The sequence below is a fragment of the Atta colombica genome, unplaced genomic scaffold (assembly GCF_001594045.1).
Source record: "Atta colombica isolate Treedump-2 unplaced genomic scaffold, Acol1.0 scaffold250, whole genome shotgun sequence".
NCBI lineage: Eukaryota > Metazoa > Arthropoda > Insecta > Hymenoptera > Formicidae > Atta > Atta colombica.
The window spans coordinates 136,596-149,050 of NW_017259349.1; the positions used below are offsets into that span (position 1 = coordinate 136,596).

The following is a 12,455-nucleotide window of genomic DNA, read 5'->3' on the forward strand; positions in this document are numbered from 1 at the left end:
AAATTAATTGTATTCTCGACATATATATATATACATATATTTCTTATATAAGGTACATACAAAAATATGTATGTATGTGCATTGCATATGTATAGTATACTTCTGTAAATTGTTGGGATATATGATTTATATTACTGAACAAGTAGCAGAAAATTATAATACGATTATCGATGAACACTGTGTCATAGATATCGACAACTTAATTTCAAAATTCAAACGCATAGCATCGATCGATTTGAATTCGATTTCGGCGGTAAATAATGTATAATCTATGTGTATGTATATTCGCGGATGATAATATAGGACGATAATAAAAGCGCGATGATTACCTGACGCACTAACGCAAGGTCATCGCAAGTGCACATACATATGTGGATTGCTTCGTTATCTCACCTAGATGTATTACGTACAGTCTAAATGTTCGATAAACTGACGCATCATCGTCTCCATGTTAAAATTGTTTCTTTTCTTCGCTCGTGTGCGTACGGCTACTGTATATACGACATATTATACATATATAACTACACACTGAAAACTTGATGAGCGAGGCTCATATATATATGTAATAAATTGAATACAAATTCTTTGACACGATCGATGTGCGTGCGCGCGCGCGCATACAAGCACACACACGCACGCACATATGTGTGTATATATATTTATAATACATATATATCGTGAATACATAAGAAATTGACGGAAAGAAAAATGTGCGAAACTGATACGCGTAAAAAATATCGTTGTTTAAATTTCTCGCGTTTGTCACAATAACTAACTCGAATCGTAACTGCAACTATACTTCATTGTTAAATTATAGAAAAGAAATGTTTAGACTGTCCGTTAAGAAATTTTATAGTTTAGTTTGTAAGCATGACTTTCCAAGTGCAAAGGAAATGCGAAGAAGAAGATAAACATGTTTAAAACAACTTGATGCATTATGCAGTCTATACCGTCTGCTGCTTTACTTTTCTCTCTCGATACAGTTATATATTTACAATCTAACTTTAACTTGAAGCTACTTAAAACCTGCAAGTTTAATAAAAATTTTTGAAAATATTATATACGCGAATTGCGAATTGAACTTTTGGAATACATTATTGTCATTGTCGCAATTTTTAATGTTATGTTGCACGTATTAAAAGAAATTTTCGTTTTGTTTTTTTAAAACAAACGATTATTTAAACATCGTAAAAATGGCAAGCTTTCTATGCGAATATCGCTTTTAGCCAAATCATAAGCATGATCGTGTACTTGTCATCTACTTTTCAATGATATTGACACAAGTGTCAAAACGATCCAGCGTATTTATTTGGCCGATCTGTAGCTCGATATAAATTCTTCTAAAAGAGACTAAAGAGCCTAGGCTCTAGAAAATTGAACTCTTGTTTCCTCAATTTTTAAAGAAAAGTTTTTAAAGGGCTTGCTCGCGTATTAAATATTTATATACATTTTTTCAGTACATTAAAAAAAAGGCTAGTATATTTCAACAATATTATATATTTATTCGATTGTCAATTTCATATTGGTTGGTTCTATCGACGATACATTGTTGTACCACAAAGATAGTTTTGCCATCTACAACATCATCTTTCTGATATAAAATTATTATATATACATGGTGATATTTATATCACCATGTATGGTGCATTTCTCCCCTCCAAAACTAATTTATTATTGAAAATTAAGAAACAATGAAAATTATAGGTGATGACATAACAATACATATTACGAATGAATCTATGACAAATAATTGAAACTACATGCGAAATAAAAATTCCATATATTTATATATTTATAGTTTTATAGTGTTTTTTTTAACTTACGTTTCTACATAGCGTCAGACATTCAGCAGTATCCAAAGCTTCTTGAAGACGATAACCGTAGATAGTAATTATATAAGAAAATAAGAAAAATAGCATTCCGTCGACTTGCCCGAAAATGTGCGCATCACCCATTCGAAATTTTTATTACTATTAACTGATGAGGATACTTGTGGATTTTGGGGATAAAGATGATAGAAAAAGCACTTATCTCTTTCTTTTCAAATTTATATATATGCGTAAGACATTCATTAAAGATAATACACATAAGTGTAAATAAGCACTTTTACATGATATTGTTGTTATTCTACGAAATTGCATCTATAAAATCACAGAGTAAAATGTTTCATTTTTAAAACATGCACGTTTTAATTGCAATAAAATCACATTTTATTTCAATATGCAAATGGCAAATATTCAAATTATTAATTAATACACAATTCATGATTATTAATAATATTAAATTCAAATAGCTATCAAATTTAAGAACGTGGAACGTGACACAAATGAATTCACATTCACAAGACGCTCGAGTATTATTTCAATGTCTATATTATAGTAGCTCCCTATCCAGTGTGTGTACGATTATCTCTTGTATGCTAAAAGGTGGGATCTGCACTCCCACTTTTTCTTCATATATACTACTTGGTATATTTGTCATTTTTACAAAAGATACCAGTTTAATTTTAAATAATTCAGACAAAAATTTTAAATTTTTAATAAATTTGAAAAATTACATTAAAAAATGATGATATATACTAGTACAGTTCATATGTATCAAATTAATAAAATAAATTGTTTGAAGCACTGACTTTGAAGTGAATTAAATTTGTGATTGTATTTCAATTTTCCTTAATTTAAGTGTTCAACTTGAAATAAAATAATCTGAACGATATGAAAAATGTATTGTTTCAAGTATACCTATCATAAAGCAATAATTAAAACTGATTAATGAGTTTGCAATGTTGTTTACATTACAAATATTTCATCACATATTGCTTTAAAGTCACATATGTATATTTGCATAATATTTTTTTGATATTTTAATGTCTTATTTGTATTTTGATACTTAAAAAGGGGATTTATATACAAAAAAAAAGATATTGTAAATGAAAGTTAATTATTTCCTAGAAATAATTATACGAAAAAAAATTGAACAATTTTTATCTGTTATCCGATTAATGGTCTAACATTTTTAAGTTATAAAATAACATATTGGATATTTTATTGGATTAAATGTGACAGAAACATACAAATCGCAATTGATGCAGTAACATATATAGGTTAGATCAGGTTATATTAAGCAGACTTTTTCGCATGACACACAATTCTCCATTTCTCATTTCGTGTAATTCGCATTTATGTAGTGGAAGATGAATACTAAGAAAAACAGCGCAACTCCTAGGATGTTGCAAAATATTGCCAATTGTACGTCAGTAATCATCTGAAACGCAAATGGTCCATTTCAGATAATGTGTCAAGTTACTTAAACTTGTGATCATATCGTAATATTTGAATGTTTTCATCAATATAATTTCATATCAATTAAAAGTATCAAACATAATTACCTTAAAGCTAATATAGTCGCTGCTCTTTACTAGCTTTGTAAAATTTTCACAGATTTTCAATAAAAAGATGACGTATACAAAACGTAAGGATATGTACATCCAACGTGGCTCTCCAAGCGAGCGGATCAGCTACAACGATATGGATTGAAGTGGATGTATGTATATACATACTACGCGATCCAATTCCGACCATTATCATTATTGGTTACTGTTGATTAACTTGGCACAACTTGGCACAGCAACAATATATACAAATAATATGACATTCACATACTAATTGCACTTTTGAATAAAATGCAAAAGTTTCCATATAAGAAAAGAAAAAAATGCAGACCTTTATGCAAAATATGGTTCAAATCTGTACTAAGTGAAACTTCAGTTTTGGGTAAAAAGGGTTCGAGTCTCTGCTAAGTCATATTTCTCGAACTTTTATTAATAAGATTTAAAAAAAAAATATATGCCGTGTACATAATAAAAATTATTTATATTAATTTTCTCGTAGTACGTATGTAACTTTTAGAATTTATAATAATTTTGGTTGTCGTTTTAAAGCTGAAAGATCTAATATTCTACTAGGGCAAGTGGTTCCAGATGTTTGTACAAAAGGGAATCGTCGTAGGGCAGGATTATTATTTGTAGTCGGTTTAAAATCATATTTAGATGAGACTTTGTCACAAGCTTGATCAATATCTGAAAAATAAATAAATATAAATTAACGTTACACAAATATTGCTGATATAGATAATAATAGACACAAGACAAATTTATAACAAATAATTTGATTACTTTGAATCACACACGAATTTTGTTGCATAATTATATTTAAATTATTATTTCGTATTGTTCATCGCTTGATACTTACTTTCTGCTTGAACGTTATTCTTTCCTGGGAGAAGTTGATATCTTTCTAAATAACGCATTGTGGCTAACGACATATTTGTTCCTTGCATATTGCTGAGCATAAAGTGTTTCAATGAAGACGATTCTTGTTTATGCCACGCTATATCTGTCAGTTGTTCGTCACTTAAATATTTTAATGCCAGCGCCTTCATATGCATACTTGTATTTGTTTCATTTACAGCACTAGTGGCATGCGTCATATTTGCTTGATGATCAAAACGAGGATAAAAAGATGAATCAAAGTCTAACCTTGAAAAGATCAATTACGAGCCCTTAGTATCATTATATACATAGTATATAATATAATGAGTAAATAAATGAACAAGTCATAAACTTTTTTCATGTATCGTAAAGTAACAACAATATCTTGTACATACAGAGATTATTGTACCAGTAGTTTACTCTGTATTTAGGCATTAATTACATCTTAATAACAACTTGCAAAATTATTCATCTTTCAAATCTTTATTTAAAATTTTTTACTTAAAAATAATTCACAGATTTAAATGCACAATTATTTAATTATGTATCTAAATGAAAATTAATGTAAAGATACATACGTCTTGTTACCATTGGATTCTCTGTGTTCATTATTTTCAGTTAGACTGATCCCAAGTCTCCGAAGTTGTTCCAAAGTGGTTGCTTTAACAGTGTTCAATGCCGATTTAGTTTCTCTATCATTTTCTTGTTCAACATTACATGGTGTTTTAGCATGATTCAGATCTTCATTGTTTATAACACCAGAATTTTGTAAAATTTCATTAACTTGCCCCAAAACATTGTTGTAAAAAGTCCAACCTATTTTCGAAGTATGCTTTAACTTGTCACTTTCATCGTCACTTACATACTCCTGCATCTCAACGTGAATACTTGGTTCTGGAGTTGGTGGAGGTCTTTCGAGTATTTTAAGATCACCTCCACTCAGAATCATGCTATCATCACCTATATCTTTAATTTGTCTAACATTGCGCGCGTATTCCTTATTTCTATGGTTGTGATAGTAATCTGTTACTGGTAAATGGACGTTATGCAAAGAATGTTGATTAATATTTGTCTTGTATGTACACTTTTTCCCATCTATCGTAACATAATCGTTTGTTTGCTTGACAAGTGCTTCACTGCAATTTGCACTTCCAATACAATCTATGTTCATAGATGTATTTGACGTTTTCCTTGTATTTGATGCTCGTTCATACACATTACTATCTTTCCCTATATATGCTCCTTTATGCGTTTCTTCTCGATTTAAATCAGTAGAAAGATGTTGACGCAATTTCGATGATTCTTTCACGGAAGAACTCGCGTTGAAATTACTACTTTGCTGTTGGCTAGAGGATAAATAACTTTCAGAATCCTCGACTATGTTCTCCAATTGCGCTGCTGGTCCAGGCTTACGCGTAAATGTATTCTTATATCTATTAACAGGCTCTGTTGTATCATGTATATTTACAGTATTTACAGTATTTGCTCTACTATTAATACCATTACTTTCTCTGTGAGCTTCCGTTTTCTCACATATTTCAGAGTCTATTGGAAAAGGGTTATTTTGTACAGTAAACTCAAAACTTGTCATAACACCGATCGAAACTTTTTGTTCCATAAAAGCCTTTTTTGATTGCTGTTCTAATGCTGTTTCTAATTTATTATTTTCACTGAAGTTTTCTAGATCTTGCCTCTCCACAATAGATGTACTCTGTGAGGCTACATTTTTCTTTATACTTTGATTCTGAGATTGTACAAGAGAAGAAGTAAGAGCAGAGTCGTAACAATTTATTGGATACCTAAATACTTGATTTGCAAGAGGTTGTGAACATAAACATGTCGGTTTGTTTCTGAAATTTTCTTCCTGCATTCTTACTAGTCTATCTATCTGGAGTTGTAAATTTTTTATCTGTTGATTTTGACTATTTACAAGTTGCAATAAAGTTTTTACCGTTTCATTATTGTCTATATTATAATTTGAGTAGTTAGGTACATGAAATTGCTGACATCCAGCATATGGAGTCTGAAAATATTCAGGTTTTTTCAATGTATCTGGAATAGTATTGTTAGATGTTCTCATAGTACGATCAGCTATGTTCAGCTGTGTACTTTGTAAAGAATCAGAAGATGAGGTTCTCTTATCCAAAGATAATAAATCAGTCTGACTTTCGAGACGATAGGAATCTCCTGTATCAGAACATGTAAATTTTACACTTTTCTCGTGCATTCTTTCATTTTTACTAGCATTTTGCAATGTTTCTTGTTTATCATTAATTTTTGTTTGCTCTTGTAGCTTTTGTATAGAAGCATTTTGTAAACCTGTACTTGGCACAGCATAATCATAGCTACAAGTATTTTTGTATAATGGTGAAATATGTGTTGTACTTGTAGAATTAATCTCTCTAGAATAATTCTGTTCCTTCCATGTGGCGTAAGAATCAGAATTGTGTGAAATCAGCGACGTAGGGCTAACTTTCACAGTATTGTCAGAAATTCGTATAGGTCTTACTGATATCGCTGGCAACGAATCGGTAGTATCGATACTCCGATTCCTTGGATCTCTTGCTGTTGGTTTTTCAAAGATTAAAGATATTTCTGGCACAGTCGGCACTACGAAGCACTAAAAATTGTCTAAATTATTTCTCTAATATTTTTATACTGTATGTAAAATTTCACAAAATAAACAAGATGACAATACAAACAACCGTTTGAAAAAGCAACTTACATCGTGTTTGGTTATAGGTTTCGGTATAACTCTTGGCTCAACTTCCTCTTCACCATCATAAAACTGATAATACATGTTTAAAAAGTTAAATATTATTGCAACATTTATTCTAACGACATTATTATTGAAATGTTTATACAAGTTATGTCTTTTACAATACTTTTACGATAACATGTCAGAGATAACAATTGATACAAAATATACGTTCTTCGTTATTTATACATAATACAAGCTAGAGATTGCTAGAGAAGACAATTGAAGATGGACAATGGACAATGACTTGAGAGAGTTTAAGTTCAAGCCGACAAAGCAGCTAAGCATACTTGCCGAGCAAATGAGCATGATTGGTATTCCTATCTGTGGATCCAACTAGAGTCCCTATTATAGGGATTCTATATCCATCCAATCATATTTAATTGCTCGGCGAATAGGTCAGCCGCTTTGTTCAGCTTGAACGCATCCAATGGCTGCGTTCAGCAAAACAGTTTCGCAACCATTTTATGATTGTCTGCTGAGATAGGATCATTCTTCTAGATCTAAAAATACAATTCAAACAACGAGAAGAAAACTTTCAACGGAAACTTGCAAAATAAATTTTCTGTAAACGCAATCAATCAGAGACAGACAATAAAGGTACCTTTTCAGATAAATCAGTCGTTAAATTATCATTGGTGAATTATCAGTCAAGTGACCTCTTTATCGAGCGATAAAGCTCTTTAAAAGCGAGCGATGAGCAATGCACCAAAAGATATCTTAAGGGAACGTTTATATTGGCCGTAACCGTATGCCGTAATCTGTAATAATTGACTAATCACAGTGAAGCCATAATTATGGCTCTTGCACACAGAACACGGCAACGAACGCTTGCCACGCAGCGGAAGTTGGTGCGATAGCCAATCATCGTTTCGCTTGCTCGAAAGTAATAGCTAACTTCTCATACGCAGCACGCTGCGGCAGTAATTCGTAAATATTGGTTAAAAATTTTATATGAGATGACGCATTTCCGACGCAAAATAAAATTTTGCCATATCTCATTGAAGTTCAATCGAACGAATAACGAGCAACAAAGAATTCAAAGTCGAGAAAGTCTGCAATATTTGCAAAAAATGTGAATTGAGTACGTTTATAATAAGTATACATACAATGAGTATTTTTATTAAGATTTGAAGTGATAGGGATATTCTAAATTCTAAATAATTACCTGAAATGATAGTTGTCCAAATTGTAACTGCACTAACAGTTGTCATATAATCACAAGTTTTTAGTTTTTTAAATTTTTCGAGCTGAGCAAATAAAAGACACATATTTGAGATTAAACTTTAATATATATGCTGTTACCGTTATTCCTTTTCACGTGCAGCAAATGCAGTGGAATGCAATTATGAAAAATTGACATTTTTGCTGTCGCAGCGTGAAAAGGCACCTTTAGATATATAATTTCCATTGCGCGACAAAAGTCGCTCTCGTTGAACTCAATCCAACTTTTGCCGCGGAAGTAATATTACATCATTTCTAGAAGTTTTGTGTTGTTTTACATGGTGAAGTCGATTTAAAAACATAGAATTATTGATTAGTGCGACAACTTCCGTCGCGCAACAAGCGTTGCCGCATTCTGTGTGCCATTAGACCTCCTAATGAAAAGTAGACCAATGACAAAATTCCCCAAAGTGACCGAATTATTCAAATATGATTTATAAATTTTGTTTTCTCCACTCCGAAATTCACTTGATAATACTTGATAATGCTTCGAAGCATTTTTTAATTGGTTAATAAAATTGTTTCTTTCGATTGTCGCGCGCGCGCGTGTGTGTATGTGTGTGTGTGTGTATGTGTGTGTGTGTGTGTGTGTGTGTGTGTGTGTGTGTAAATTTAATCGTAATTCAAATAAGTGGTAAATAATCGAACTTTACGTATTATGACTCAAAAAAAAGACTATAAACATCGTATAGTTGCTCATGAGGCATGAAATATTGAAAAGTCAAAGATATCGCTGATCATGATTAGCAATTAATTTACACAAAACTCTATCAATTTACTCTTAACTGCTCTGGAGCACCCTTCAACTTAAAATTTAAACTTTCTGCAGGAATGACACAACAAATACTAATTATTTACGGGCACGTAGAATAGCGTTAAGCAAGAGATTTGCGAAAGCGAGACTTATTATGATTCGACTACGTATAATAAATTGATAAATTCAAAGGTGGCTAGGTGCATTAAGGACGAAAAAAAGAATTTAAAAGCAATTAATTAAGAAAAATGCAGTTAATTAGAGCAGTGAAAGAGAATATATCAAATGGAAAATATGAGAAAATGACGCGCAGAAACGTATAAGAACTAAAAACGTATAAATCTAGTGCTCTCTCTCTCACCTGTTCTTACACCATTGCTCAATGCTCACCATTCGCCCCGATCTGTCCCGGACGGATCGTCGCATGGCGCACAGCACTACGTGCGTCGATCGTGTTGCGCGCGTGTTTCAGTCGAGGTTTATCGGTCAGGCGGGTAAAGTGGTGGAAAGCGGGCTTAGTGGAGCTTAGTCACCACTAACCAACAGTTGACTCGTTGTGACCAGTATATTCCGTACACACTATACAAATATTACGAATATTACGGTCTTTTTATTTTTACAAATCTCCTTTTAATCTCGATAAGTAATTTGAACGAGTAGGATTCGAACGCGAAGACGAGAGAAAGATCAAAGAGTGAAAGAAAAAGAGAGAAGTGAAATATGGCGGAGAAAATGTACCACCCCAATTCGGAGCTCGCGAGAGAGGCGCACTGCGCTAGCATGGAACAATATAAGCGAATGCACGAAAAGTGAGTAGATATATGAACGAATTTAAATTCAATATCGTACGTATACATATGGGAGAAAGAGTTATCATCGTGTCATTTAATTTGGAATGTATAACGTTCGGCGACAGCCGCGAACCTACCTGTCCTATCTATCGAGATATGAAAAGCATCACTGCACATTTGCTGACGAGATTGTATAGTATATGTTGCAGCAGGCAAAAAGAATAGCGATAGAATAAGTGATAAAGATGCTGTATATAAAGATTTTGATGAAGAAGTTGATTATTTTTTAGTTTATTGTTACTCTGATTGGAATCAATATAATGGTAAAGAAAAAAAAATGAAACGGGTCAATGCGAGATTTTAAAGAAGATATTTATGAACAGATTATAGATCTAGTTATTACAGAGTTATTATACAGAGTTGAATCGAATATTGAATGAATTAGAGATAGCATTTCAATTGTATGAGATGTTTCATCTGAACAATCAGCTGCTGTGAACGGCATAAATAGAAGCACGATTTGCGCGATATCGATCGATCTCGTTAAGGGTGAGACGAATTTCTCTTCGTGGAAGAAGGAGCATTCCTCCGTAGATTGCTAGAAATGCAGCTACAAAAATGTAGAACGGAATTATTCTTTCTCTATCTTTTTTCCCTACGCTTCTTTAGTTCTGATTACATCGTAATTATTCGCTGCAATTCCTAATTGGCAAACGATCCAAGCGAATTCTTAAAATGATTTTTTTGATTCCAAGATTTATGTATCTAACTATAATAGCCTCTGCTGCTTCGAATATAGATCATATTTACTTCATCCGTAATATATTTCGTCGAAGAGGACTACGAACTCATCCAATTAATGCGGAAATACGACAATAATAATGTGCACAATTCGCGAGTGCACCGAATGTGTATAAATTTGTAAATAAAGTGGAATGAAGAATGCATTACGTAAGAAAGGAGAAGTGGATCGTTAAACACGAATTTTTCAGCTCTTGTTGCAATGATGATGTTAAAACTTTATTAAAGGAAATTCGAGATAAATTATGGATATATAATCAATAAATTAAAAACGATCCATAATTATTATTTATAACGTTTATATGTTTTTAATTTATTATAAATAATAAATTGTAAATTATAAATGTATAATAATTATGAATTATTGTCACGAAAAAGTAGCGAGGGAAATCATTTGGCATAGTTCGAATTGACATGCTTGAATTTGCTTTTTTTTTATCTAGATCTATAAAGGAGCCGGTGCAATTCTGGGGTGAAATCGCCAAACAATTTTATTGGGAAACACCAGCGATCGAAGACAAGTTTTTCTCATATAATTTCGATCTGAACAAAGGTGATATTTTCATAAAGTGGATGGAGGGAGCGTCGACAAATATAAGCTTCAACCTACTCGATAAAAATGTAAAGAGTGGAAATGGTGATAAAATAGCATTTTACTGGTAAGTGGTTAAACTATAGGTAGTTAAAGGTACGTTTATCGAATTAACGAATTTAATGGCTAATCTGATCGCGCGCGCAATTTATTTCCATTCAAAAATATTATATATATTCTTCAATAGTAGATGCAAGTCATTCGGACGTTGAGCTTGTGTCACTTACGCAAAATGGTATATTTTATTGTTTTAGCTAATATAATTGATGATCATCTCGCGTTATCGTTTCTGTTACGGATTATTGAAACGCAACAATTCTGTTCGTCACTTTAACAGTTTTAACAACGAATTAATGATAATGGCTTTGGTCTCGCTATAAATACTTTGAAACATTTGATGGACCAAAAGAAGAATTTTACAAATTGAGTTAAAAAACAAAGAATTTGCAGCATCGCGTTGATCGTATCCAATAATTTGTCTCGTAAGACATCTCTAGAAAGAGAAATTTGATATACATGGTATTATATATGTGCGAAAGACGCGTGAGACCGCGCGAGACAGTGAGTGAAGAATATGATCGTGAGTTTTGCGATATCACGCTTCATACATATTTCATTGTCCTACGCCCGCGTCGTATCGGTTATTCAGCCATTCATCATCGATTACCATTGAGAATGTATTGCATAACATCCTACTAACTACATTTTGGAGAATCCAAGCTTTTAGAGTATTCTTTAATCGTGGAACGATCCGAACGATGATGCAACTTTGTCGAGCGCACGTGACGAGTTGAGATTGTTCGGTCGCGCAATCATGTCGTGAAACGATATCCATCTATTTGTCGAAAAATTCGACACATGGCTTACACCTGCGCCTTCATTGGTCAGCGAGGCATCGCGCGCGATCGCGTCATTCGTTGCGTCAACTCTGCCGAGCCGTTGAGCTCCGCGTGAGCGCGCGACAGCACGATTCTCTCACGCGATTCATAGTGAAAATTTTTTATTTCTTGTAAGATTCTTAGAGATATCCGAGCAAAGTTTCGAATCTTTTTCTTTATTTTTTTTTTCTTCATATCTTGCGAATATGCGAACCAAGTATTCGAGTAAATTCGATGATGCAAAAACTTTAAAAATTTGGCGATCTCGGATCTACATTCATTCGCTCGCGCAACTGATCATTGAAGGGAGCATCAAGATGAAACTGATGAAAATATTGTAAAAATGCAAAGTACAAAACGATACACAAATATATATATATATATATA

At 32.6% G+C, this 12,455-nt stretch overlaps 3 protein-coding genes across 3 annotated transcripts in view; 1 reads left to right on the forward strand and 2 right to left on the reverse strand.

Annotated features, from left to right (window-relative positions):
* Positions 1 to 7,197, reverse strand: part of LOC108688963 — a 12,525-nt gene extending 5,328 nt beyond the window's left edge. The window contains exons 1-4 of the mRNA XM_018195528.1: positions 6,996 to 7,197; positions 4,849 to 6,890; positions 4,251 to 4,537; positions 3,970 to 4,078 (exon numbers count right to left, since the gene is read on the reverse strand). Coding sequence (XP_018051017.1) covers positions 3,970 to 4,078; positions 4,251 to 4,537; positions 4,849 to 6,890; positions 6,996 to 7,070 — 2,513 coding nt within the window. The 5' untranslated portion in view covers positions 7,071 to 7,197. The remainder of the gene's footprint in view (positions 1 to 3,969; positions 4,079 to 4,250; positions 4,538 to 4,848; positions 6,891 to 6,995) is intronic.
* On the reverse strand, positions 3,020 to 3,506 carry LOC108688962 (dolichyl-diphosphooligosaccharide--protein glycosyltransferase subunit 4). Its single transcript, XM_018195527.1, has 2 exons — positions 3,389 to 3,506; positions 3,020 to 3,264 (listed from the first exon to the last, which is right to left on the reverse strand). Exons 1-2 carry the CDS (start codon positions 3,485 to 3,487, stop codon positions 3,160 to 3,162), a joined length of 204 nt encoding a protein of 67 aa, XP_018051016.1. The 5' UTR covers positions 3,488 to 3,506; the 3' UTR covers positions 3,020 to 3,159.
* A 2,296-nt stretch (positions 7,198 to 9,493) lies between the features above and the next one.
* LOC108688959 (acetyl-coenzyme A synthetase) overlaps positions 9,494 to 12,455 on the forward strand; it is an 8,914-nt gene continuing 5,952 nt past the window's right edge. Inside the window, exons 1-2 of the mRNA XM_018195525.1 lie at positions 9,494 to 9,815; positions 11,042 to 11,257. Of these exons, the coding sequence (XP_018051014.1) occupies positions 9,727 to 9,815; positions 11,042 to 11,257 (305 nt within the window). The 5' untranslated portion in view covers positions 9,494 to 9,726. The remainder of the gene's footprint in view (positions 9,816 to 11,041; positions 11,258 to 12,455) is intronic.